This window comes from Eupeodes corollae, chromosome 3 (assembly GCF_945859685.1).
Source record: "Eupeodes corollae chromosome 3, idEupCoro1.1, whole genome shotgun sequence".
Taxonomy (NCBI): Eukaryota; Metazoa; Arthropoda; class Insecta; order Diptera; family Syrphidae; genus Eupeodes; species Eupeodes corollae.
The window spans coordinates 78,832,285-78,858,841 of record NC_079149.1 but is presented as its reverse complement, the minus strand read 5'-3'; the positions used below and the strand labels follow the sequence as shown (position 1 = coordinate 78,858,841).

General features: G+C 32.0%; 1 protein-coding gene across 1 annotated transcript in view; it reads left to right on the top strand.

Annotated features, from left to right (window-relative positions):
* The window catches only part of LOC129949117 (zinc finger protein jing), a 132,938-nt gene extending 112,018 nt beyond the window's left edge, over positions 1-20,920 (top strand). Inside the window, exons 2-5 of the mRNA XM_056060381.1 lie at positions 6,053-9,170; positions 9,240-9,384; positions 10,096-10,273; positions 10,342-20,920. Of these exons, the coding sequence (XP_055916356.1) occupies positions 6,053-9,170; positions 9,240-9,384; positions 10,096-10,273; positions 10,342-10,705 (3,805 nt within the window). The 3' untranslated portion in view covers positions 10,706-20,920. The remainder of the gene's footprint in view (positions 1-6,052; positions 9,171-9,239; positions 9,385-10,095; positions 10,274-10,341) is intronic.
* The last annotated feature ends 5,637 nt before the right edge of the window (positions 20,921-26,557 follow it).

The following is a 26,557-nucleotide window of genomic DNA, read 5'->3' as shown; positions in this document are numbered from 1 at the left end:
GAAAACTGAAAAGTGGTGTTTTTCTTCTGTTCTGCTGCGGCTCGGCTCTGCGCTGCGAGCGAGAGAAAAGGAGGAAAAGAAGTTAAGTAAAACCGAAACTGAAACCGAACTGAACTGAACTGATACTGAACCGAATGTCTGACTGAATCCAACGAAGAGGAGAAGTTGCATGGATTCTTTGAGGCAACAGCAACAGCAACGGCAACAGCAACGGCAAGGCAAGTGTACCTCACTCACTTCACTACCTCAGAGACCTCAGTCAGCCATTTTCCTTCGCTTCGCGTTGACTGTAGCGCATCTTCATCTTAGGTTATCGCGCGGAGCCATATACTAAATTAATGGTGCTTTAAATATAATATTGACTGCCTACATATACATAACAAATAACAAAAGAGTGTTTTTGATCAGTACAATATTATTAACAACATTTATAAAATTGATATTACTTTATTCGAATAAAAAGGATACCGGATACCTACTCAGGAATTTAGTGACTGTGATTAGTTGTAAGAAAATAAAATATTGAAACATATTGCATGTGCTGCGGCTGCACATGTTTTTTATCTTCGATCGATGCTTACACATTTTACATATATACATAACTCCATCTACCCACGGAATAAAGTTTGAAATTTACTCAACTTGTATTTTTCTTACATATACATACATATAGGTACCTACCTATCTACCTACCTACATAACTATTAAGTTAAGAATGCAATTAACTTAACAAAGTAAAATAAAAAGAAAAATTGTGCGTCTCCTCTTTTCGCTTCAGCGCGGCAGCTCCCCATACGCCCATTGCCTATTATCATTAAAAAGTGGTCTTTTTTTTACATATCTACTTTGTGTTGTGTGTCTTTCACCTTTTCTGGATAACTCTTTTTGGATTCCAAATTATACACCTCTATACCTTAAATACCTGGAAAGTTTAGAAGATGCCATAAATATAAAATCTTCAAAAGTTCATTCCAGAAACCAAAGCAGACAGTCTTGTGGATTTATTTTATTGTCATCGTCTAGGATTTCATTCTTTAATACTTAATAAAAAAAAGGTAAGATTGAATTAAACACAATAAAAGACAACAAGAATCTTCAAAATATCTAAACCTACCTACCCAAAATGGATAACATGATTATCCCAAGGTATTGGGTGGTAGTGGAAAAGTTTTTCAGCTGAACTTTTTCTTCTTCAAATTTTTGTTCATCCATTAAATAAAAATTATTGTTTTCCTATTTTGTCGCTTTAATGCAAATATCGTACCTAATAGAGATTTTTAAATAGAAGCAGAGGAGTAGAGAGGCCGGCTGCACTAAAAAGTGATGGATTGGATTGATAAAAAAGAAAAAATTAATTTGGGGAAATGGAGTAGCTATTATTATCATACATATGTAGATAGGGTGGGTTTGGATTACAAAGAATTTTATGTTTTTTTGTATTTTTATCTATATAAGGGAGGCTTCCTATATACTCTTTGAAGTGAATTTAGAAAAAAGACAAATAGTGTATATATAAACTTGTACATATGTATTTATGTAGGTATGTATATGGATACACATGTATTTGTTTTTGTATAGGTTTTTTATTAGTGTGTGTTTATGGAATTCTTAAGTTCTTAGATACCTAAAACTAGAGGATTTAAACCAAATTTTAGGAATTGGTACCTATGATGACTTCTAAAATTTCGAAAAACAATATTTCAATCTAAGTTTCTAATCCTTCGAAGGACTATTTACCTACGTACCAAAGAAGTAATCAATTTACAAAAAAAAAGATTTAAGTTCCTAAGTTTATTTCTGTTTTAAGTTTTTGATTATTGTTATTAAATCTGCAACTTCCATAAATTCTTTTCACTCAGAATTAAATTTGTATGAGGTTTGAATGCCTATCTAAGCGGGGGATGTAGGTAGATATTGTGCTATTTCACGTAGATGAGTATATTTGATGGAGAGGAAGCTGCGCATTACGCTTCTTCAAAGGATGAAATAGATTTAAAACTTGAAAAAAGAGATTTTAACATCCCTACTCTCTTTAGAGGGTGTTTTTTTTGTTGTTTTTTAATTGATAACATGGCAGAAATACAGTATGTGAATTGTACATACGTATAAGTAAATATATAAGTAAAATAAGTCTAGTATTTAAGGGTCAGCTTTATTTAGTGTTATGTTTCTAAACAGCTTCTACCCGGCACGTACTATACGCTACTTACTGTATTGATCAAAGAAATATACTAATATATATGTATGTATGTAGGTTTTAAATAACCGATTCCAACAATATTTTTCGAACATATTGCGGTGAAAATAATATAAAACAAGTTATATTATTTGCCATGGGTGAAAATATTATTTTAGTCCTTCGAAGCAAAGTTGTGTCCATCTTAAGTTCTAGAATACCGTTCTACTTTATGAACGAGTCCATCCGCCAAAGAATCCTCTATCCGATGAAAGGCATTTGGCCTCTATGAATAGGAATGATTTTCAAACCCTCCCAAATCTCTTTCATGATTTCATATATTTTCGTTAAGATTTGGATGCAAAACAAGTCAACAGATTATTACGGTGGTCACTAATCCTTTACTTAACCAGCCAAAAAGTTTGAAAAGTACTTATGTATACATTATCGCCGAGCCGGTGCATACTTGCGTCATTTTAAGATGAGGTGACGGAGCCGCACTACATTTAGGTTTTCAAGTATTTTTAAATAAATTAAGTGGTTCTTCTTGCCACCTCGCAGGTTTATGCGAGGTCCCTGCGTCACCGCATTTACGTTTGGGTCTTCATTTATGGTTATTGATGAGAAAGGAGTTGCTATGACATTTTTTAACATCATTTGCAGTGCATTGCAGATTAATCTCTAAAATAAAAATCGTATGTTACCTATCGCTGCACGGCAGGGTTACAATGATACAGGTTTCCACCGGCGCTAAGGTGTGAAACGATTGGATTTCCTATAATATACTATAACTACGAATTTTGAATATAAGCTAACGAAGTTCTTAAACGGAATGATTGTTTATTAGAATAGGCTATTGCCATTATAAACAATAAAATTAAACTTAAATATTTATTAAATTGGTCTTACATTTTGTTTAACCTAAAACTTGTACATAAGAGTAGTTATATAAAATAGGATCCAAAAAAGAGCTTTGAAAATGATAGGCGATAGAACTATAACCAAAATAATTACATCGCTCGAACACCAACTCAATGGGCAGGTTCAGATAACATTAGGGACTTTATTTGTAGTCAACTGCATTCTGTGAACGTACATTTTGACCAAGGCAACTAGTTAGTTTTTCAACTGTCATAATCTTTAAACTTGAACCTTTACTTCACTAGCCGTTCTACCTTCAGTTCATTGTACAAAAACAATTTTGTCTACAAAACACTCCTCAGTCAAGCTACAAATCCATCATGGTTTGTATTTTGTATTGTTGAGAAATATTAGTTATTTCTCTTCCAATTTGACAAGGAACAAAAGATTAAATGAAATTGTGCAGAAAATAAATAATTCATGGAGTAATAAAGTTCAGCTTTCAGTTGAATTAAAAAAAAACTTCATCAATTGTCATGTGACATAAGTTCACTTGAGTTGATAGTTAGGGAGATTATTCTTGCTAACTTTCGAGTCAACTTTCCAATGAGGCAATTTTTTGGCAGCTGGCCAATCAAATACTAGGAACTTGCCTTACTTTCGAGTCCCTTATGTCGCCTGAACCTGCCCAATGTTTTATGCCTTTCGTTGTTTTACCGTTATTTTTACAAACAGTATTCTGTCGAATTAGCCAATACAATTTAGTTGCAATACTCGCACTTGCAGGGATGCTCATCAGTTTAACCTTTAGGTCAATTTCGGACGTGCTGTCAAGTATAGAGATTCTTTTTTTAACCGCACATTGAGAATGTAGAATGCTTAGCCCAACTCTGTTTTTCCCTATCATTTTGATATACAAAACTTCAAAACCAATGTGCACTAGTATCTCCTCTTTAATCCTTCCATATTTTCAAAAAGCTCTTACTGTGTTTAAACTTTGAAAATTCTTAAGGTTATTAATAACTTATGTGCCTGTTAATTATAAATAAATATTAAATAATACAAAATTAGAAGATTTAAAAGATTTATGAATCAGTTGAATTAAAAAATAAAAAATTCATCTGGTATTTTGAAAAACATAGAGTTGATTTAATGGTAGTTGAGATTTTTTTGTAGTAATTAACCAGGCATTCAAAATTATTTTGTAAAATAATGTGTACAAATGTTTGCATGTTTCTATAGAACGTTTAAAGGGTAGAAAATTAAGTCAAGAATCGATGAAAAAGTTGATAGTATTGATACATATTTTTTTTTTTTCAAAAATAAGTTATAATAATTGATAGACTTTCACATCTGCATTAACACTTTTTATGATTATTCGGAGGGTATTTTTCTCCTTAACGCATTCTTTGTCTGAAACTCAACTTTCGAGGTAGCGAAAATTTACTTTCGATAATTTGTTACAAAATAATGAACATTTCGGTTTTACCCATAAAATATCGTTGAAATATTGTAATTCATTGTTCATGAAAAGTAAATTTTTCAATTATATTGCGCTATTGTTTTAAAAAAATGTTATAAGATGCACCGATTTTTAATTCTAAACTATTGACGAAAGTCCCCTCCCTATTTTCAAACATATTATGTATGTCTTATGTTTCCATTTGAAGTGAAACAAAAATGTAAACGCAGCAATATACCCGAAGTATATGACTTGGCGTAACTTATCTTCTAAACAAATTCTTATCTTCTAATTCTACTATATTCTTCTTATCTTTCTATTCTCTTCCAGATTCAAGAAAAACGCTTGAATAAAATTCGTTTGCTTTTGTTTTGGAGCAGATTAAACACAAATAAATCCTAGGTCTCCGAAGGGAGTTTCCGCAAGAAGAACTTGTCGGAGGAAGTGAGAGAAAATGTGTTTGTATCTGTCAAAAATATAACCATTACAAGTACTTAATCGCAAATTCGCAAAGCATCGCATCTAAATGACATGCGTTTAATTTTCTCATAAAGAATTTCCGACATGCTGATCGGAGAACTACCTCAAAGCAAAAAATATCTCCGATTCCTTAAAAAAAAGGATTTTATGCGGGTTAGGTATTTAAGCGAAGCACTTATCATAGTTTATTGTACTTACCTTCTGTTGATAATAATAAAACATAAAAAAAATATACCTACATATACAAAACTTCATTACAATCTAAAGGGTTTTTTTATAAGGCCTTACAAAATGGAGATTTAAGTTCAGAATTTTATATTTGTGTAATATATCAACATGTGGTAGTCGTGATATGCTAGAACTATCATACCAAAGGATTCGATCCCTCACTGAAGACCCTCTCGCGAGGAATTGAAAAAACCTTTAAACATTTTCATGAAACGTGTTTCCTTAAATTAGCAGTATGTCTGACAATTATAGGAACGGAACGGTTGATGGTTGTAACTCACTAGACACTGATTCTCTACGAGATGTTGTGGTACCTAATTTATTTATAAATAAAAGTCATATCTCATCTCATGCAACCATGCCGCTACTCTGAATTCTAAACCTAAAAATCTATTTTACTTAAGAAAAAGACTAACCTTCAGACAATAGAAGGATATTTGTAAAATTGGAATTTCCAATCATAAAATTTAAGATATTCCTGAATTGTAAGGGTACATTTTGAACCTTGAACAGAAATATTGGTTAAATACTTATATGTGGTCAAGGTGTGAGGTGTTTGCCTCTAGAGAAATGGAAATACAAAAAGACTTGAGTATGGATATGTATGACTGTGCTACAATACAAAAACCAACACTTCTTTTTATCGGTTATGAATTGAATTTGAATTCAGTTTGGTATTTTTAGCTTTTATATAATTTTATTGAAGCTGTTTGAGTTATTCAGCTAAAAAAAGAATCAATTTTTCTCAATTAATATTTATTGCATTACTTCTTGTTGAAAAACTTTGAACTTTATTCAAGATTATATTCTTATTTAATAAAAAATCCTTTTTTGTTTAATTTTAGCGGTGTTGCGACTTCACTCAGTTGCACAGATTCAAGTACCGCTTCTAGTGATGTGTCTGATCCTGGATCACCATACAGCACAGCCTCATTAGGCGATGAATTAGTTCAAAAGTCAATCATAATGCCACCTCAAACAATACTTGCAACAACAAACGGTAACGCTGGAAAATCACCTACAACATCTGCTGCAACCCCAGTACAAAATGTTCTAAAAGGCAGCAAGCAACAACAAAAACAGTCACAAAACAAAAATCAACAACAACCGAAACTTACAAAATCACAACCATCATCACCATTACACAAACTAAACCAACACATCTGGCCATGGACTACACAGAATGGTGGTGTTGGCACGAGAACAAACATTATCAGCGAAATGGGAAGCAGTAGCAGTCCAAAGAATAATTTTTTAACTTTAAACAACAACAAGAATAGCAATAAACGGCATTCTCAAACATCATCAACACCAATAGATGGTGGTGCCAAGAAGACACGCACATTAAATGGCAATTCAAAAGATAATAGCATGGCTGCCGGCGGTGTTAATGCTAACGGTAATGCATCACAGCCGCCACAGATTGTATCGAATAACAAAAGACTGAAAGCTGCCGCTATGGAAGAATCACAAACTAAAATAACTGGCTATTTTAAATCACAAATGAAAGCACAAATACACCAGAGCGGCCTTAAAAAAGACAGCACTCTGTCACACATTTTGCCATCCTCATCTGCAATATCAACCCTTTCACCTTCGGTCACTGTAACAGCCGTAGTATCATCATCATCTTTTTCGTCCATTAATACTGCTCCGGCAGTTAAAACTACGAGCTGTAGTTTAAATAAGTATTTTAGTCTCCTTAATTCACAAATGCGTGAAGAACAAGAGCGAACAGCAGCAACAGCAATGAATGCTTCTACCAAACTACCATCACTGCCACCGGCCTTAAAAAAAATCGAACGTAGCAAACCTACGAAAATAGCTCAAGTCGCACCGAATCTTCGCAAAACTACAGCAGCTCCACCGTTGTCTCATTTTACAGACAAATCTCCAAAGAAGCACGTGGCTATAGCACCGCGTACAGCGGAAAGTAGACAAAGACATGAACAGTCTGTCCCTTCTCCCTTAAAGGCTCCCATTACACCGGCTCAGCAGCAGCAACCTGCTGTACTCCTTACTGCCATACATATTCCGCAATCGAATCAACCTCCCCAATTGGTGCCCACTTCACCACAGCAACAGCAAATGACAGTTGGAAAAACTCAATCGAACAACAACACTTCTCAATCTTCAAAAATTCCAACTGGCCCCTCACTATACCAGATACCGATGATGCCGAATCTAGTCCAAATTCCAAATCTTATTGCAGCCAATGTTAGTCAATTAACAGATGCCCGTGGTAACCATCATCATCATCCTGGTGCTTCTGCCCAATACATTCTTAATGGAACTGTCTTTAAATTACACCAATATACACATTCGCCACCCGCAACTGGGACTCCTATAGCAACTTTAAGCTCCGATACTGGAAATCAATCAATAAATACAGCAACCATGACCAATTCGGCTATAGCTACGGATCAGCAACAGCATGCGTCAAACAACAAAAATACCTCCTCAATCACTGCCACTAGCTTGCAGGAAATGTTCTCTAACCAATTTCATACGCAGCAACAACAACAATCAGCATCTGCACACAACCATCGCCTGCATAATTCCCAACCAATATTTATGGCAACTACTACTGGGTTGCTACTAAATGCCACCTCACTACCAGCAATGATGGCTGGCACAGGTAAACATGCTGTGGCCATTCAACCACAACAAATACCCGCCCTTCAACCTATTCAAGGTGCTGTGATGCCTGGTTTGAGCTCCATTTTCAGCCCCCATCAACAGCAACAAATGCAGCAATACAAATCAGAGCAGATTGCACCACTTGATCCCCAAATCCCACTACTGCAGCAGCAGACTAATATACCTCCTTTAGCAGTACCATCAAGTGCGTTTAGCAAATTAGCAATAGTTAAGGCTGGCAATGCCTCTTTTACATCCTCGATTCATCAAGTTTCTGCCACGCAGCCACCACCACTGGTGACAATATCATCGGGAAATCCAATTGTCAGCAGTTGTGGCTCAAAGTCACATGGTTCAGCAAAGCCATACGAGTTAAATGGTGGACAGCAGGAAAGCATTGCAAAAGCTAAAAGAACTGTCTCAGAAAATGCAAATACAAAGAAAGCGTGGCTAGATTCTACGCCACTAATTCTGGCAGCACCTTCAGTATTAGCGCCTCTTAAATCACCTCCTGCTCTAATATATCCTTCTCTTACAACAAAGAAAGAAGAGCAACACACAAATGAAGATATTTTTGACATACTGAAGAACTCGAAGAATGAGACAACTTTGACTCCTCCCTCCTCCACACGTAATCAATCAAATGAAGAGATATGCCAAGGGGAACAAGAAGAAAATGATATAACTCATACAGTGTGTATGGAATCTTCTTCATTGCTCTCAGCAGAAAACACCTCCAATACCACAATATCTGAAGAGAGCATCAAAGACTCACCACCCTCTTTGCCAGAGTATTCTATTACTTCTTCGTCGTTGATCTCAGCCGAAAGTCCAAGGCTTGAAATTGATCAAAAGACAGAGGAATCAGAGACGTCAGTAAACATTAAAGAGACGTCATCCGCTGATACTTTTTCTATTATAAGCAAGCTTTCCCCCACCGTTGACATTGCTTTAGCTGACAATGATTGTCTGCCAAAGTGTGCAATTAGTCCGATACTGTCTCAACCTAAAACGATCCGCTTCCCTGCCAAACATGAGTCTGGCCATCGTTATGGTCCAAAGGGAATGCGTCGCCATGATGGCGTATGCTATTGGGATAAGTGCAATAAGAAGCACGATAGTAATTCAAAGTTGTTAGATCACATGCAAACACATCATGTGAACACGCAAACAGGACCATTTGCCTGCTTGTGGTTAGGATGCAAAGTTTATGGAAGGGAATCTTGCTCGAGGCGATGGTTGGAGCGACATGTGCTATCTCATGGAGGAACAAAGCCATTCAAGTGCATTGTAGATGGATGTGGGCTAAGATTTGGATCCCAGGTAATAATTAAATAAGAAAAAGAATCATTTCATAACTACTGATATTTACATTTTGTTTTTTACTAATAGTTGGCGCTTCAGAAACATGTTAATGGACATTTTACTGCCACCGAAAACAAAGACAGTACAAATAAAAGAACTTCAGATCCTCCAGTGCCAAAGCTATTGAGAAAAAATGGAAAGAAGTTACGCTACCGAAGACAGCCATTTTCAGGTAAGAAAAAACTAAGTACTTAAGTTTAGCCTCAAAGCGAAGGATTAAAACACACGTTTAAATTTTCGAGTAGGTTGTTATTTAACTTAATACGATAACTTTTAAAACCTTTGTTTTATATATGACTAATGAAGAAGAGACCTATCTATTTCTTCAGCTAAAACATTCTTAAAATGATTTCGTACATTTTTGTAGATGTTCAGATAGAGTTTAGTTTTTTTTTTATGATAAATGCGAAAAGTGAGTTATTTAACTCAAGCAAAATCCATAAAAAATTGATGTCGTAAAAAAAAGAAATTTCAATTTATAAACAATGTTTTTAAGATCAACGATAGAGTATACCGAATATAAAAACACAACAATAAATAACACATTTCAACTATGTACATTGTACATTAAGACTTTGCGGTTTTACATTTTTCATGTAAACTAAATAATTTACGTTTTTTAAATCATAAAAATCCAATTGATAATTTTTGGTACACAAGTACACAACTAATAGGAAACCTCAACAAAAATATCTGCAGAATTTTTATCACACGATTGATAAAATTATGCATGCCAGTAGAAAATAATCATAAACTTATTTCATTTAGGTCAATTTCAGCAAAAAATAGTAAGCTAAAACTAGAACTATCATATTACGCTCCTCAAGCAACACGTTTTATAGTCCTTCAAAAATTCCTAACGTCTAATTTTTTATGTTCACAGCTCGTATGTTTGATTTTTTCGATGCCAGAATCATGGAAGGACTGCATCACCGACTTCGCCAAATAAGCACACTTACAAATGGAAAAAATTGTATAACATTTCGAGGGCAAATTACGATGCGTCGCAAAAATCCAAACGGAATTTGCGAATGTTTTGTTGAATGGGCACCACCAAATATGTAATAATAACATTTAAACAAACAAAACAAAATAAAACTCATTTTTATATATTTAATTTTTTTTTAAGAATCGCCAATGAATGGCTCCCAGAAAGTAATATTCCTTACATTAAAACACTTCCAATCAATCGAATGCAACCGAGAGAGAAAACAAACATTGAATCTTTATTAAGATCTGCATATCGTCTCCCACACTCACCAAATTTATTTCAAAGTTTTCATTCACTAAGTCGACAAAACTCGCAGGATTCTACATCAACTTACAACTATAGTCAATCGTCATCGACACCCTCTGAAGATACAGCAGATGATACGAGTCGAAGTAGTAGCTTTGGCTTATCTAGTATAAGTAATCTTCCTTTAAAGTTTCCACAAATAGAACTGAGACAAAAGCAATCGCGCAAGCAACCAAAAACGATACAACCATCGTGACCTTAAATCGTTTAATATGTATAATGCAACAACATTTAAAAAAAAAAAAAAAAAAACAAACATATATTGTACATAAATAGTAACTAAGTATAAAATAAGAAGCAAAAATTAATGAGTAAAAACATTACAATTAGTATTACTGTTTAGTTTTTCTTTTCGTACTCAAAATTGTAACAAAATAAAACAAATTATGGTCAAAATATGTGTGTACATACATACATAAATACAAATTTCAAATATTGTGAATATTAGAGTTGGATTGCAATTTAAAAAACACTCTTTACACGATAAGAAACTGTCAGTTTCAATATTGTAATATCAATATGTTTGCTTAATTATTAACTTAAGTCGAAAACTACCTATAAACATTGGTAAGCGAAATTAGCTTCAATGATTTAGTTTAGTTTTGCTTAATTTTAGTTAAAATAATAAAAACTGTGTAATACACAAACATAAAATACGTTTAGTGGAATTTTTTGTAATATAATATTATAACTTTACAAAATTATAATTAAGTCTAGACGATTATTATTTTTCCTTATATGTACACATAAGATTTTTTTTATTATTTGTATTATAATATTATATTTTTACAAAATATGTTTAAGTCTAGGCGATTATTATTTTCCTTTATATGTACATATAAGAACCGTTTAATAATATAATAATAATTTTATGTCTGTTCAACTAGATATGCGTGTCAAGATTTTACTTGTTTAATATTATACTACTTTTGGTGTATAAAAAGAAACAATGCATTTAGCCTAGTAGTTAAGTGTATTTTTTACTTACTAATCAACTTATTTGAACTTTTAACAAACAAAACATCAAATTGATAATATGAGTTAAGTTAAATGATAAAGAGAGAAGTATGAGGAAATATGTATATGTATATTGAAAACCCTACACTACCAACCCACTGCCAAAATCAACAACGTAATTATGCAAACTATATAAAAACGATTTTCTAAAATGTTTGAATTTAATAAATACTGTGTATTATAATTATTTTTTGGTACTAAAAATCTAGTGCTTAGTTTAAAACAAAATAAAGAGAACAAGGTCTGTTATTATTTTTAATTCAAGCAAGACTTTTTAAGATTATAGTTAATTTTTTTGAAATCAAATTGCAAAAATAATAAAAGAAATGCGTTTTTGCAATGTAATGGACACTTTTATATAAAAAAGGAAGCTGTTAACCTGTGAATAGGTTTTTCATTAGTACGATTTTAAAATGTCAAAAATGCTGCAAAGTTATAAATATGTAAAGTAGAGCTGTGGACCTCGCATGCAACTGCATCTTCAGCAAACGTTGCTTTGTGACATTGGCTGCGCTCAATCTCAAACAGAAAGGGTATCCGGATACCCTTTTGTTAGTATTTAACGTGACCCAAAATAGCTAGGAAATAAAAAAGGTATCCAAGAATTTCCGTTATATGTGGGTATCTGACACCAAAGCTGATTCAACATATGGTTAAATTTAAAGGAACTCGAAAATAAATTTCAAATATTAAAATGTTGTTCTTATTTGTTGCCAGCTATCTCAATTTAGGTATCCAAATTATTAAATAAGGTATCTAAAAATCCACATATCCAGGATAGATTATCCAATATGAGATTAAACGCAGCCTTTGAATTTATATACATTAATAAGGGTTCGTGGTGCTTTCAGTTTCCCTAATTTTTGTGTTTGTTTATTTCTCATACTTTACATACATTGCTTTAATTTAAAAAAAGAACCTATTTGCAAATACAATTTTTGTAAATACTTCCATTTTACGAGACCACTTAAAAATAAAACACGGTAATAATAAATAATGTCGAAGAAGATGGAAATGAACTTATACCAGTGCCAATGTATCCGAAAACTAAAAAAAAAATGAATTATTAAAATATTTTAAACAAATATTCGTTGTGTGCAAAACTTATTTTATTAATAACGTTATCGATTGCTTGTCGATCAATTGATTTTTTTTAAACATTCGATGCTACGAAAATTCAAACAGACGATGTGTTTTCAGATGTTCCTGCGTTTGCATTCTATTCAAGCATTTAACAGGAAGTCAATTTTTTGAAAGATGATATTAGAAACCTACCTTAACATGAACAAAAGTAACAATCTTTATTTATTTATTCATCTTTTAGATTAGAACTCTGAAACTATTGAAAAACACTATGCACGTTATGTTAGGTGTCCATAGACCTAGAGACAATTAAAATATCATACGATATAAAATAATAACTACAGTTTCTTGTTTCCAACAATTAACCTTTCTCAGGGTGTTGAATTTTAAACTAGGCACATTGCGAATATTGAATTAAAACTTCAATATATAAAGGTTTCCGATAACGTTTAAATAGTGTTTTCTCATTAAAATAAACAACAATTGAAATGTAGAATAATTTAAAAGAGCTTGCTTGGATTTTAAATACAAATAAAAATATCTCATAAAGAAAAGACCTTTAAATTAAAACCCCACCTTTGAAAAAAAAAATTGTTTAGACTTAAATCGAGAGACTAAAAAAAACTAGTTTAAAAAAAAATAATTTAAAAAATCCTAAATTTATGTAGACAATTACAAATTCAAATGAATTAGTTTTCTGGTTCTATCATTTTATTTGCATTTTTTTTCTTATAAAACAAAATATTTAACCATTTCATTTTAGTACAAATATTTTTTGGACATTTCAGTTCCTCTTATATTAAAATTAAAATATAAAAATCATCATTTAAATAAAATAATAAAGTTTGAACATAATATAAACATTATATTATTAATATTTGCTTAGCTTTGTAGTAAATTTTAATATTTTCATTAAACAAAAACACTTTATATTTAGTTATTATACGATTTTGTATATAATTTTTTGAATCGGATAAATATATAAAAAGAAAATCATGAAAAACACTAACACTTTTTTCTTGAACGAACAACACATTAAATTATGTTTTTTTGTATTATGTTACGTTTTTCATCAGTTTATTCTGGTTTGTATTTGACTTCTAAGTTGTCTTTTCGCGAACTTTCCCTATCTACATGACCATGAAAGTAAATATCCTGAAACAAGTATCTTCAAAAATTAAGTTAAATACAAATATAAAAATACTTTTATAAGTAATGTATATAGAAAAATATATGGATAATTTTTTGGGCATTTTCTTTATCTCTTCAAGTGTAAGAAAAAGAAATTGAAGAGTATAGTTTTGTAAACCTGTAACTTAAGTTTTCTAATATGTTAAATTATGTGATTATAGTTACAAAAAGATGTTTTTCAACATTACTGAAAGATCATAACTCCTAATTATTTTTTTTTAAATCTGCAGGCTAGGCTATTAAAAGATATCGTTCTTTAGTATTGATACTTAAAACATTGCAATCATCAATCATTTGACATCACTAAAGAAAAAAGAAATTATGTACCTAGATATCCACAAAGTGTACTCCTCGCATCAATGGACAGGTTCAGACAACATAAGGGACTTGGTTTGCAACTAACTGCGAAGACACTTCATATAGAGTGTCTATGGTTAACTGCATTCTTTGGACACTAAATTAGACCAAGAAGCAAGTTAATTTTTCAGGTATCATTAATTTCAAACTAGGAACATTTCTTGCCTTAATTTCAAATCCCTGAACCTGCCCAATAGCTACATTTTAAAAAGTGAGTGCAAATTTGTTTTAAAATGTATAAATCCAATCAAATAATTGCACGCAATTTCAACACAATTTCCCGAGGGGTCATCAAAAACTGTTGGAATAAAATTCCGAACAACTAATCGGAAGAATACTTGTAAGAAGAGGTCCTCCGATTATTTTTCTACGCGAGAGATAAGCAAGAGACAATACATAATTGCAACTCTATGAATCTGATGTTCTAGTCTAATTTCTTGACCTTTCCAATATTAAATAGACGAATTATTTTAAGTATTTCATTAACAGCTGGCAAAATGGAACTCTTGCGAAATGGTCTCCTTAGTAACATTCTCAAATTTCGCTCCAAGCCAGCAATCATCTGAAATGTTTTGTCCCACTTAAAAAACCTCAGCGAGAGTGGCCTAATGAATACAAATGCTTGGGAAATATTGAAATGAATGCAGAGTAAAAAAAGAAGATTACATTTGGCAATTATGTACAAACCTGATTAGGTCAGGTTAGTGTATTGGCTGAATAGAAAACAATATACTTAAATAAACCCGTTATTGGTCCGCTGTGATACAAAATTGGATCTATTGGACCTACCCTACCTTAACTATGTATGTGGAGATCGCTTTGATTATTATATTAGGAGTCCTAAGTGTTTTTTTTTTAACTTTTTCATGTATTACTTATCCTTAAAGTACGTTTCGCTTAACTTCATTCGCCGCTGAATTGCTTTCTATTTTCTACACTTTTTGTATCTTCAAATTAGCTGTTTACATCCAAAATGGTGATTCGATAAATTAATGAAAAACTTTTACTTAACACGCACACAATTATAAAAATTGATAGAAAAGATGATGTAAGATCAATATTGTATTCAAATCCAAAGTCCCTTTAAAACTTCGATCCCCACGTACAAAAATTCTATAGGATATTTTCGACAATATTCGAATTTCCAATGTTCGATGTTAGGCAAAGTTCCGAAGTCCCCGAAATCACTACGCACAAAGTAACAAACAACACTAACAAAGTACAACTCTGACGTTTCATATTCAAAGTTCTGCTGATTTTGATTTCAAGTCTAAGTAAATTTCTCTTTTTTTCAGAATCATAACTTTAACTTTTTCCCAAAAGAACATTTTAGGTGGAATCCAGAATGCTTCCCGATTGCCAGATAAAAACGAAGTTAATTATAGCGAAGATGCAGCGCCTCTGATACGTACTCCTGGATCAGTATGAAATGTAATTTTAAGTTAATTAATTTATTTCTTAACCTCATAAATCATCTTTGTATTTAAAAAAAATTACTGATCAAAAGTTAAACCGACAAAGCTAAGCAAATTATATTATTAAGCTTAGCCACGCTTTGTATTTTATTTCAACATGGTTAAATATGATTTCATTGTTCTTTCATTAAAACAATTTTATAATTTTATATGTTAAATTGTTACAATTACTTTAAAACAAAAATGTCTAAAAAATATTGTATTTGTTTGTTTTGTATGTTGATTTTGTCTGCGTCCATAAATCGATTATTTTTTGTATCCGTAGTCATTATTGTTAAGACCAATACTTGTTTCGTAGCCCGCTTTTTCATTCATCAGAAATTAAAATACAGAATTAGATCTTTTAGAAAGTCTTAACGTGCTTAAGCTTAAAGTGTCTGGAATATCTAGAAGAAAAAGTTTAAATTTCACTAGATTGCATAAAAACCTATTACTAAACATACATAATATTCAAAAGTACTTGGTAACTCTATGCCCCATATGTTATTGACATTAATTCCTTATGGACTCTGACTTTGCACATCTAAGTTAACCAGACGTTTAAAAATTGTCAACAAATTTTATTTCAAAGTTTTCTTTAACTTTACCTTCAATTTTATTAACTCCAAATTAAACAGTCTTTCAATTTAAATGAAGATGTAGAAAACAGCTTAAAAACGTAGTTTTTGTGCATAGTATGTTGTATTTATGTAAGTTTGGAGGTTAACATTAGAATGGTCGTTATTTTCAAAACCAATTTGTGGTAAGTGCGCATCAAAAATCAAAATTGTATGTTTTAAGAAAACATTATTACAACATTTTGATCTAAGGTCGACCTGCAGAATTTATTTTTAGTTTTTGAATTCAAACATTTTGCATAAATATTATTTTGATTGTCAAAAGTTTAAGCTTGTTTTCAACACTTTGTGCTTTAATAATTGTTTTATCTAAAAAAACATAGCTAAAAAAAATCCATTCAAATATTTATAAAAACAGAGTTATAAACAAATGTTCTAACATTTAAAATAATTAATAACTTAGTACTTTTGTTATATCAATAGTATTTTCTTAAAAATTAATAAACTTTTGATATCTTGTGTGCAGGTTTTAAATATGAGTTTGAAAAATAATGGACATTATTTATGTTAAGAGTAATATGCCCTTTTTGGTTTTACTTTATTTTGTTTTAAAACAAATGTTATGTTATTATATAATTATATAAATATTTATACATATGTATGTATGTACAATCTTAGTAATAAGTATAATATAAATTTAAAGCAAGTTAAATAACAGGCCTTGAAATGTGTGGCTGTGAAAAAGTGCAATTTTCTTAAGTGTTAGAATATAATAATGATATAAAATATTATTTTTATATTATAACGACATATTAACAAAAATATAAAAATCAAGAAAATACAAATTTTTACATTAGACCAAATGGATCATGGTGTGTATTTAAATATTGTATTCTAGGTGTATCAAAGAATAAGAAAGTTTAAAATACACTTAAGCTTTAAACAGAAAAATGGTATTTATCTGTTAAGCTTACCTAAACAGAAATGAAGAAAATGCTTTTAAAACACAATTTAACGACTTCATAGTCAAAAATTGCAATCAAAATTACAAAACTATGTAGCATATACATATAATATAGACTATTGGAATATACACAATACATTTTATTATTAACTTCAGATTTTGTTATATTGCTTATTTTAATTCATGATAGCTTCGAAATGTAAAATTCATTTATTTGTGCTGTAAAATATGTATGTATGTCCAGACCAATGGGTATAATGTAATTTATTGATTTGAATGAATTACGAACGAAATTATGTACTTCTTGAGAAAATTTAAAGATAACAAACAAATTATCTACTAAACAATATGAACACAGTAAATTATCACTGCCAAACTAATTGACTGATTATTATTATTGTATAAAAGATGATGAATTGCATTTTTACTGGAAGCAATTAATTGTTAGAAAATTCATGAACTGTAAATTTGTTTAAAATTAAAGCCTCATAAAAGTTCGATGACCATTCACTGCCCAGAATGAGTATGCTGTATGCTCCTATTTTGTTTGGTGTTGTTTTAAAATGTTTATCAAAGGTTTAATAAAGCATGAACGAAAAATCAAGACACATTCAAATTGAATGAAAAGTTATTATTTTTAAACATTCTTTTTTTGTCCTCATAAATCAATTATATTTAACCAAAACTCCTGCCTACATATTATATACGATGTCGACAAAACTTTTCAAAACGAAGTTTGGTACATTATATTAACTTGAACCCATAGTATGTTTTTATGTATATACTGCATTAAGAATCTGGCCGAAAGTCCGAACGTCTTAAGAGAAGCAGGGGACCTGATCATACATCAAATAAGTCTTAGATTACACTTAAAGTGCAAGTGATAAGTATGTGTTATAATTCAAATATAACGCAATTAGTGAACCTTATCCACTAACAAAAATATTTTTGAACAAGTTTTGTAAGCATAAAAAAGGCATTGTTATCAAAGTTTTCAAATCACACATGAACTCCATTAAAATAAGTACAAAAAAGTACTATAAAACCCTTTAACAGCATAATTTTAAAGGTTTCCCTACGACGTTTGAAAAATCGAAACTAATTTATTTTAAAGGGTTCTTGCCAAGGATGGGAAATGATGAACAAATTAAAGGTATTTGTATTAAATTGTATGCATAAAGCTCATATACTTCATGACACAATTCTAAGCGCCAAAGTGTATAAAATAACCAATCATGTGGAGTCCATCCTAGCAGACGTTCAAAAGATTTGTATATTTCTTATAAAGAAAAGTCCCATCTCCTAAGAATTGCTGATTTATGGCATTCATTTTTAACACCTTGGTAATACTAAAATCATTTTTTAATTCTTGAGAAAAGTTTTAAAAATTATTTCAAATATACCTCAGAATAAAAATCATGTTTAGTAATAATCCACCTGGGCATCGCGGTTTTCCATCAAAAAACATTTTATTCGATCATACATTATGAAAACTATTGATTTGCATTGAAAACAATATTTTGAAACAAAATGTCTACCTCATGTTTCATAGAAACCCTAACATAACTTGTTTGGGTGTAGTTGTATTTTAAAAGAAACAAATATATACTTAAAGCTATACAAAATAAAGTCATGAAGCATTTTAAAATTTTATACTAAATTTGTATAACCAATTGTAATAAGAAATTTAAACAAAATAAAAAATCAAACAAAATTGTATTAATGTTAGAAAATTTACAAAAAGCAATATTGTGTGTAGCTTAATATATAAGAAACAATTGTAAACTAATTTAAAATTATTTAAAATTTCTATAGGTTGATTTATATTTTTATGAGAGTTTGAAAAAATTAAAAATGAGAGGCACAGTAGAGTAATGAACTTGGGTTAGAATTTGCAGCGTTTGGAAAGAATTCTGATTGTAATTAATTAAGTTCAAAATTGTCATGTACAAAATTGTCTATGCCCGCAAATCGATACAATAATGACAATTGTGGAATCTTACACATTGGGCAGGTTCAGACAACATAAGGGACTTCATTTGCAGTCAACTTCATTGTTTGAACGTAAATTTTGACCAAGGCAACTAGTTACTTTGACAAGTGTCATGAATTTCAAATTCAGAACTTAACTTCACAAACCTCTACTACAAGTTTATAGTACAAAAACTACCAAAATCATTGTTGCCTACAAAACACTTCTCAGGCAAGCTAAAGTCCATCACGAATTGTATTTTGTATTATAAAGAAAGGAACCTTTTTACAGGAAGCATTAAATGAAGTTGTGCAGAAAATAAACAAATCATTCAGTAATAAAGTTCAGCTTTTAGTTGGATGAAAAAAACATGATCAATTGTCATTTTGACATAAGTTGAGTTGACTTGATAGTAAGGGAGATTGGTCGCATTCACAAAGCTAGTGGATACGTAGTCAAGCGATTCTGATTGGCTAAATCTAACTACAAAAGTAGTTGAAATTTTCCCTCCGACGTAGTGTAAACAATTCGGCTACAAAGTTAGTGCACACTGGTTTTGACGTTTCACAATCAGTTGCTCGGTAAGGACACACGAATTCAAAATGAAATGAATCTTTCGGTATTTAAATACAAATATAAACCAATCATATTATATCTTCTATTTGGTTTTATTGAATTTAAAAAGAAAGAAAAACTATTTAAAGTACTGAAAACACAAATTTTTCTTATTTTATATATTTGTATTTGTCATTAATACGACAGTTCCGGATTGACTAGCTTTAAGTGCAATTTCGCATTCACAATTTTGACTACGTAGTCACTAGCTTTGTGAATGCGCCCATTTTTCTTGACCACTTGGCTAACTTTCCAGGCAGCTGGCCAATCAGATACTAGAAACTTGCCTTACTTTCAAGTCCCTTATGTCGTCTGAACCTGCCCATTTACTCTTCACCAGGCGGTTTCTTTCAATGGGCTCTAGAATTTAAATATTTGAGCAGATGTTACATGAGTCATTCTCTTTTGGCTATAGAAATGTTTAATGATATTTAAAATTTTGAGAACGATTATGAATTTTTGTTAATTCTCGGATAAGTTTTTTTCAGCAATGTTAAGAATTAAGCATCTAGGTATACCTACCTTGCATTTCAAGGTATTGCCGTTGTGTTTTCATACTTTTAAAGTGAACTTTCTTCTTGATGTAACATTTTTTTAAATAATCGCTATCACCTAATCATACACTTCAGAGAATGTAGTGTTAGGTACACACATTATGACAAATACCGTGTATATGTTGTTTTACTATTATTTCGTCCACTATTTGTGAAAGATGCATTTTAGCTTATTCCTAAGTAACTGATACTTGATAATCTTTAGATATACTCGTAAAAAATCACAAACACCGTATGGAAAGCAACGCCACGTTTATTATTCAGCTAATTTACAACTCTTACCTTAAAAATTAGTTGCTAGTTCTAACTTTTTTTAGTCCTTAGAACTTATATGTATTACATTACACAAACTGAAAACGTTATAAAAACTGTTCTATGAGCTGTCACATCAATTTCGAAAAATATATTGACTAAATACACAAATAATGTCTAAAATTAAACTTAACCAATATTTATTTAACCTCGGTTATAAGGCTTTTCAAAACTGCATAAAAGATCAAAAAAGTTCACTCCTACAAACTAAAAAAATGAATAGCGGCTACAAATCTTGATTGAATAACCCACCTGGTCTTTTACTTTTCGTAAGGGATTCAAACTGGTTTCATTCACCAAAACTGTTGAGCTCGGGGTTCCAAAAAAATAAAGTTGTTTTCAAAAACCTCAAAAACACCGTATGTTTTTTGATTTTTCAATAGGTATTTTTCAAAAAATTGATGAAATAGATAAATTAAGTACCATGATGGGTAACGTGTTGGACTGTCATGCCAGAGGTCTTCGTTTCAATTCCTGCCTATGCCATCTAAAGTTTTTTTTCACGGGTACTGCCTCTTGCGAGGAATTGACAAATTCTCCAAGAGTTACTCTTGTCATGAAAAGTGTTTTCTCAAATAAGCCGTTTGGATTTAGCTTTAAACTGAAGGTTTCCCTAAAAGCAGTACTCGCCCACAGAAATGGTTGAGAGTTGTAAGTGACTAGGCCCTAGTTCTCAACGGACTTTTGTGCCACCCAACTTGTTTATTTCATTATAGATAAATTAAGATGACATTCGAGCTTAGTAAAAAAAAAAAAATGTTTTAATTCGCGGGGGTCAAAAATATAACTTATTCGTATACCTACATACCTATTACAAACCATGTAATTCGCATCAATGCAAATTTGTTGTTAAAACCAACATTATAGCCTATAAATCTTCAAATTTTGTCGCTTGTTAGCTGTTTTGGACTTCTACCAAAATTATAAAAAAATAGTAAAGAACAAACTCGAAAATCTTAAAGGAGAATTAACCACATTTCAAGTTTTTTTTTTTTAAATTATTTTATTTTTTTTATGTTCTTTAGTTACACACTTTTTGATGTTAATTTTTACTTAAATTAATATTATGAAATATATAAATAATATAGGAACTTAATGTAGATATAATTATTATGCTTGGAAATTTTGTATCTTTACTTTATATAATTAACATTAATTGTAAGTAAAAAATAACAAATATGTAATTATAAAATATCATTATAAGCTAAAAAAAATGATTTGTCAAATTAAACTGTATTGTAATATTGAAATATATTGAAAAAAAAAAGTTTTGATTCTGATTTTAGCTGCAGTTGTAAGGTTTTGATAATTGAGATCGTAAGTAAAAATGAAAACAGAACTAAATTAAAACCTACAATAACCAATTTATTTTGGATGCATGTTAAGGCTTTTTATCAAACAGAGACAAAGCTCTTATAGATTACATCATACAAATATTAAATATTATTACTACATACAGATAGAAATAGACACAGATACAGTTGTTGTTTTAATTGTTATCAAAAAAAGGTTAGACTCTCTTATGTGTGGAGATGAAGCGTTCCTTAGATAAAACTGTGTTTTTATTGGACATTAAAATAGAAAACATTGAAACACTGACCTTAAAATTTAACTAGATTCAAAAATATTAGTTTTTAATATTTTGTTTTTACTTTTATGAGAGAATAGTTCAATTTAGAAAGTAACATTAAATTATTTTAATAATATTATAGTTAATTCTAAAGAAAACATTGGTCGTAGTTAGCATTGTTATCTAGAAGAGAAAGCTGTCATTTTAGGTCTACGAAGTAAGGGAAAATAGCCAGAATAGTGGGCACATCTCTCAAGTTGATTGCAAGAGCAATTTGACCAATTGAGCAAAAAAACAGCTGAGAAAACCAAGCAAAACAACCCCAAGAGAAAACTGAAAGATAATTTGCGCCTCAAAAAAAAAATACCCTTACAAGTCTTCAAGAGAAATAAAAAAAAACATTGTTCATAGAAGACTTGTTAAAGCTAACTTGTACAGAAGGATCGCAACAATGCCTCCAAAAGGAGGCAAAAGGTAGGTAGGTAGAAATGGCGATCTCAAAGCAACCTAGCATGAGATCCAATTAGCGCTGTAGTGCGCCGCGTCGTTTTGATACCAAAAACTCGTTTGACCTTTGATTGAAAGGGATAGATTGATAGAGAAGTTTCATAGCGATTATGTTAGAGCCATTTTGTCGCATTGAGAAAAAAGATTAGGTCTCTAATCTTTGTCTCAGATAGCTCATCGAGTTCTTGAAAGAATGGTTTTCCAAAGCATTTCATTCATTCAGCAGGACATTTGCAGAGGAAATTGATTATGGTTTCACTTTCTCTTTGGTCACTACAACTACGGCAAAAGGTGTTGTAAGAGATACCCAACTTCTCTGCATGATCTCCTATAGGCCAATGTCCGGTACAAACCGCAACAATCCTGGCTATGTGTTGCCTTGGCCTGCATAGAAGATCGTTTGTACGGGTTTTGTTATAGGTGGGCCATATCTTCCTAGATATAATGCAATTGGGTAAATTGCTCCACCTTCGGTTTGATTCAGTTTGGTAGATAGAAAAGATTTTACTCTTCATAGCACCAAGAGGAATGTTAACCATTTCCACAAGTGAGCTATGAAGGGCCGATCCTTGCCTGGCTAGCTCGTCAGCCCGTTCATTTCCCACGATACCACTATGGTCGGGAACCCAGATCAGGGTGAAACCGAGGTTAATATTCAGGTTCGCAACCTCATCGCGACATTGCTGGACCAATTTAGGTGAAGATATGGCCGAGTTAATGGCTTTGACAGCTGCTTGACTGTCTGTAAAGATAGCCACATTTCGGTTTTGGTTTGGGTTTTGTTTAAGTATCTTACATGCCTCCCTTATTGCCAGCAGTTCAGCCTGAAAAATGCTAGCAAAGTCAGGAAGCCTAAAGGATTTGGCTACATTTAGGGACTCAGAAAAGATCAAAGAACCAACTCCGCACTCCATCTTTGAGCCGTCAGTAAAGATGGTTGTGTCGAAACCTATCGACACGATGTCATCCTCCCAATCTTCTCTCGATGGGAAAATAACCTTAAAACCCTAACTAAGGTTCAAAGTAGGAGTGCAGTAGTCAGTGTCTACCGAGATAATATCTGAGAGAATTAATTCCGTAGTGTTGCTGTGACCATAAGGTTTTGACAACCAGCTATTTGATTCCTTCAGCCTAATAGCGCTGCAGGAAACTATGTATTTAAGGCGTCCGTTGGGCAAGTACGCATGGCCCCTGTGGTGCCCACGCAAGCTGTTCTCTGAACCTTCTTTAGCTTATTAATATTATAGGCTTTGCTAAGAGCAGGCCACCACACAATCGAACCATATGTTAAGATTGGGCGTACTACGGCTGTGTACGTCCATAAAATCATCTTCGACTGAAGTCCCCACTTTTTGCCGAAAGTTTTGCTGCAGGCGAAGAAGGCAACACAGGCTTCTTAACCCTTACTTCAATATTTAGTTTCCAGTTTAGTTTAGGGTCGAGTATAACTCCCAAATATTTTGCACTGGAAGGCATTTTTAAGAGCCCCTAGACTCTCCTCGCTAATCCTCAGAAGGGAAGAGGCGCTGGTCTTCTGCGGTTCTTCTGTTTTAACTAAAGCCCAATCGTGCATGAGGACCAGCGGATTTTGCCTCTGAAGACCGCGGATCAGGTCCTGTCCGCTTGGCTTTATGGTCATGAGCGGCAACCAAATGCGAGCCTTCTGTTGTCTAGGGATGTCCTTAGCTGGGATAAGCTTGAGCTTCAAGCCCTCCCAGTCATTGCTAACCTTAGCAATGCTTTCTCTAAGGAAATCTCTAGAAAACCTGTCCGCACACTTAATTACCCTATGCCCCTTGAGCATCTCGCCAGAGAGAAAACTACATGCACTTACATACATCATTTGGTTTAAAGCCTTCTAACCACGTCAAGGTAGATGTATTGAAGAAGGTTTTTTTTTTTGTTTTTTTCTTTATTTTTAAGTTTTTAAAGTTTTTTTTTTAGTTTTTGTTTTTCTTTCTGTTTCTTTCATATTAAGTTATTAATGAAGAATAATAAACTTGCTTATAAATTAATTCAATGCGCCTGGTCTTTTGTTTTGCGAAAATATCGACTACTTTGTTTTTGAAGTCAGTTAAAACCAATAATTCTTTAACTAATTCTTTTTCAATTGAAAGTAGAGCTAAGCTTGTTAGTATTGAATCTGCCATTCTATTCCTTGAATATGTTTTTAACCTCTTTAGTGCACTCATAGATCTTTCACTAGAGGCTGTTGAAATTGGAATAGTCAAAAACAACTTTAGTAATGTAAAAGTTTCAGAATAAACATTTTCAAGGCCGTTTTCAATTAGAAAGTTTAGCAGATCCAAGGGTTTAAGGTATTTTGAGGTGTCGGAATAAATAATTTGCAGTTCATTTTTTAACTTTTCTGCATCAAAATATTGTTTATATTTTTTAAGCAGAACTTGGTAGGGACCGTTGGGAAACTTGGTATGATATTTGGCAAATCTGTCCTGATCTAACAATTCTACGAATACAATTTCTTTAAGATCACCGAATCTTAGATCTAGTTGTACTAAAATGCAGTCCAAAATTTCGTATGCCATCACAGAAACCTCTTCGTTTTGTGACCTCACAGTTCTTATTTCATATGATTCATTTTTTTCCAACTCCTTGATTATTTTCTTTGCTTCAAGAATGCACTCATTTATTGTTTCGTCTGTTCTCAGTCTTTTTAAAACTTTCTATGATGCCGTTTACTTCTTTCGTGCATACAGCTATATTAGAGGAAATTTTATTTTGAAGTAAGTCAAAAAGATGATCAGTCAAACTAAATATTTTTGTATAGAGACATAAGTTAAAAATGAATTTAAAATCATTAATAATGCGCTGCAACCCAAATGCTGCATTAATAGTTTCGCTATCAAAACGGTCGCTATCTATTATAAATGAAAATACCTTAGAAAGCAGATTGGTATGACCTTTTATAGTCTGCACAGCCCTTGAATGTTAATTCCATCTTATTTCTGATGGATGGGGCAAAGAAAACCCTTCTTCCCTTAGCAAACTCGTTCTTGATGTGGAGCAAGAAAAAAATGAGTGAAATGCAGTCAAGTTTGCAGACGAATAATTTGACTTCTTTTATGTGCTTAGAGCCATAAAGCATCACCAAATTTAGTTGGTGTGCCCAACAATGCACAAAAATTGTGTTTGGACATATTTCCTTAATTAGAGCCTGAATCCCTCCCTTATGCCCAGCCATTACACTGTCTCCGTCATATGTCTGGCTGATCAGTTTCTCTTTAATTTTTTTTTGTTCAAGAACATCCTCTATTATTTTAGCTATGCTCTTCGCTGTTTTGTCTTTTGAAACATTAAAAAAACGAGAAAAACGCTCAATGACTTTATTATTTTTAACAAATCTAAGAATAACACAAAGTTCACTACTACAGGACACATCCGTAATTTCATCTGCCTGAATTGAAATAAATTGGCATGAATCTAATTCATTCTGGATAAAATTGCTTACAGCAATAGTTAGCGACTCAATTAAATCATTTTGAATGCTGTTGGACGTGCCTTTAAATAATGATGAAGACTCTAGATGGTCTTATATTAGATTTTCTCCAGCGGACAAAAGTTCCAAAAGTTCGAGATAATTACCCCTGTTTTGGGACCCGACACTTTCATTATTTCCTCTAGAAGCTAGCTCTTGTCTAGCCAAAAAACTGACCACATCCAGAAGCCTAAAAACAATAGCTCTATTCTTATCGACTTGTAGATTGTGTTGAATTGCAGCCATTTTACATGCACTCATTATCTGGTGGTCAATTCGAATACTACCTAAAATTTGAAAATTTTCCTGGAACTACCAGCACTAAATGAGCTCCCCTTCAAAGTCTCCTGGCTGGAGGCCAAGAGTTCATCCTCCAAG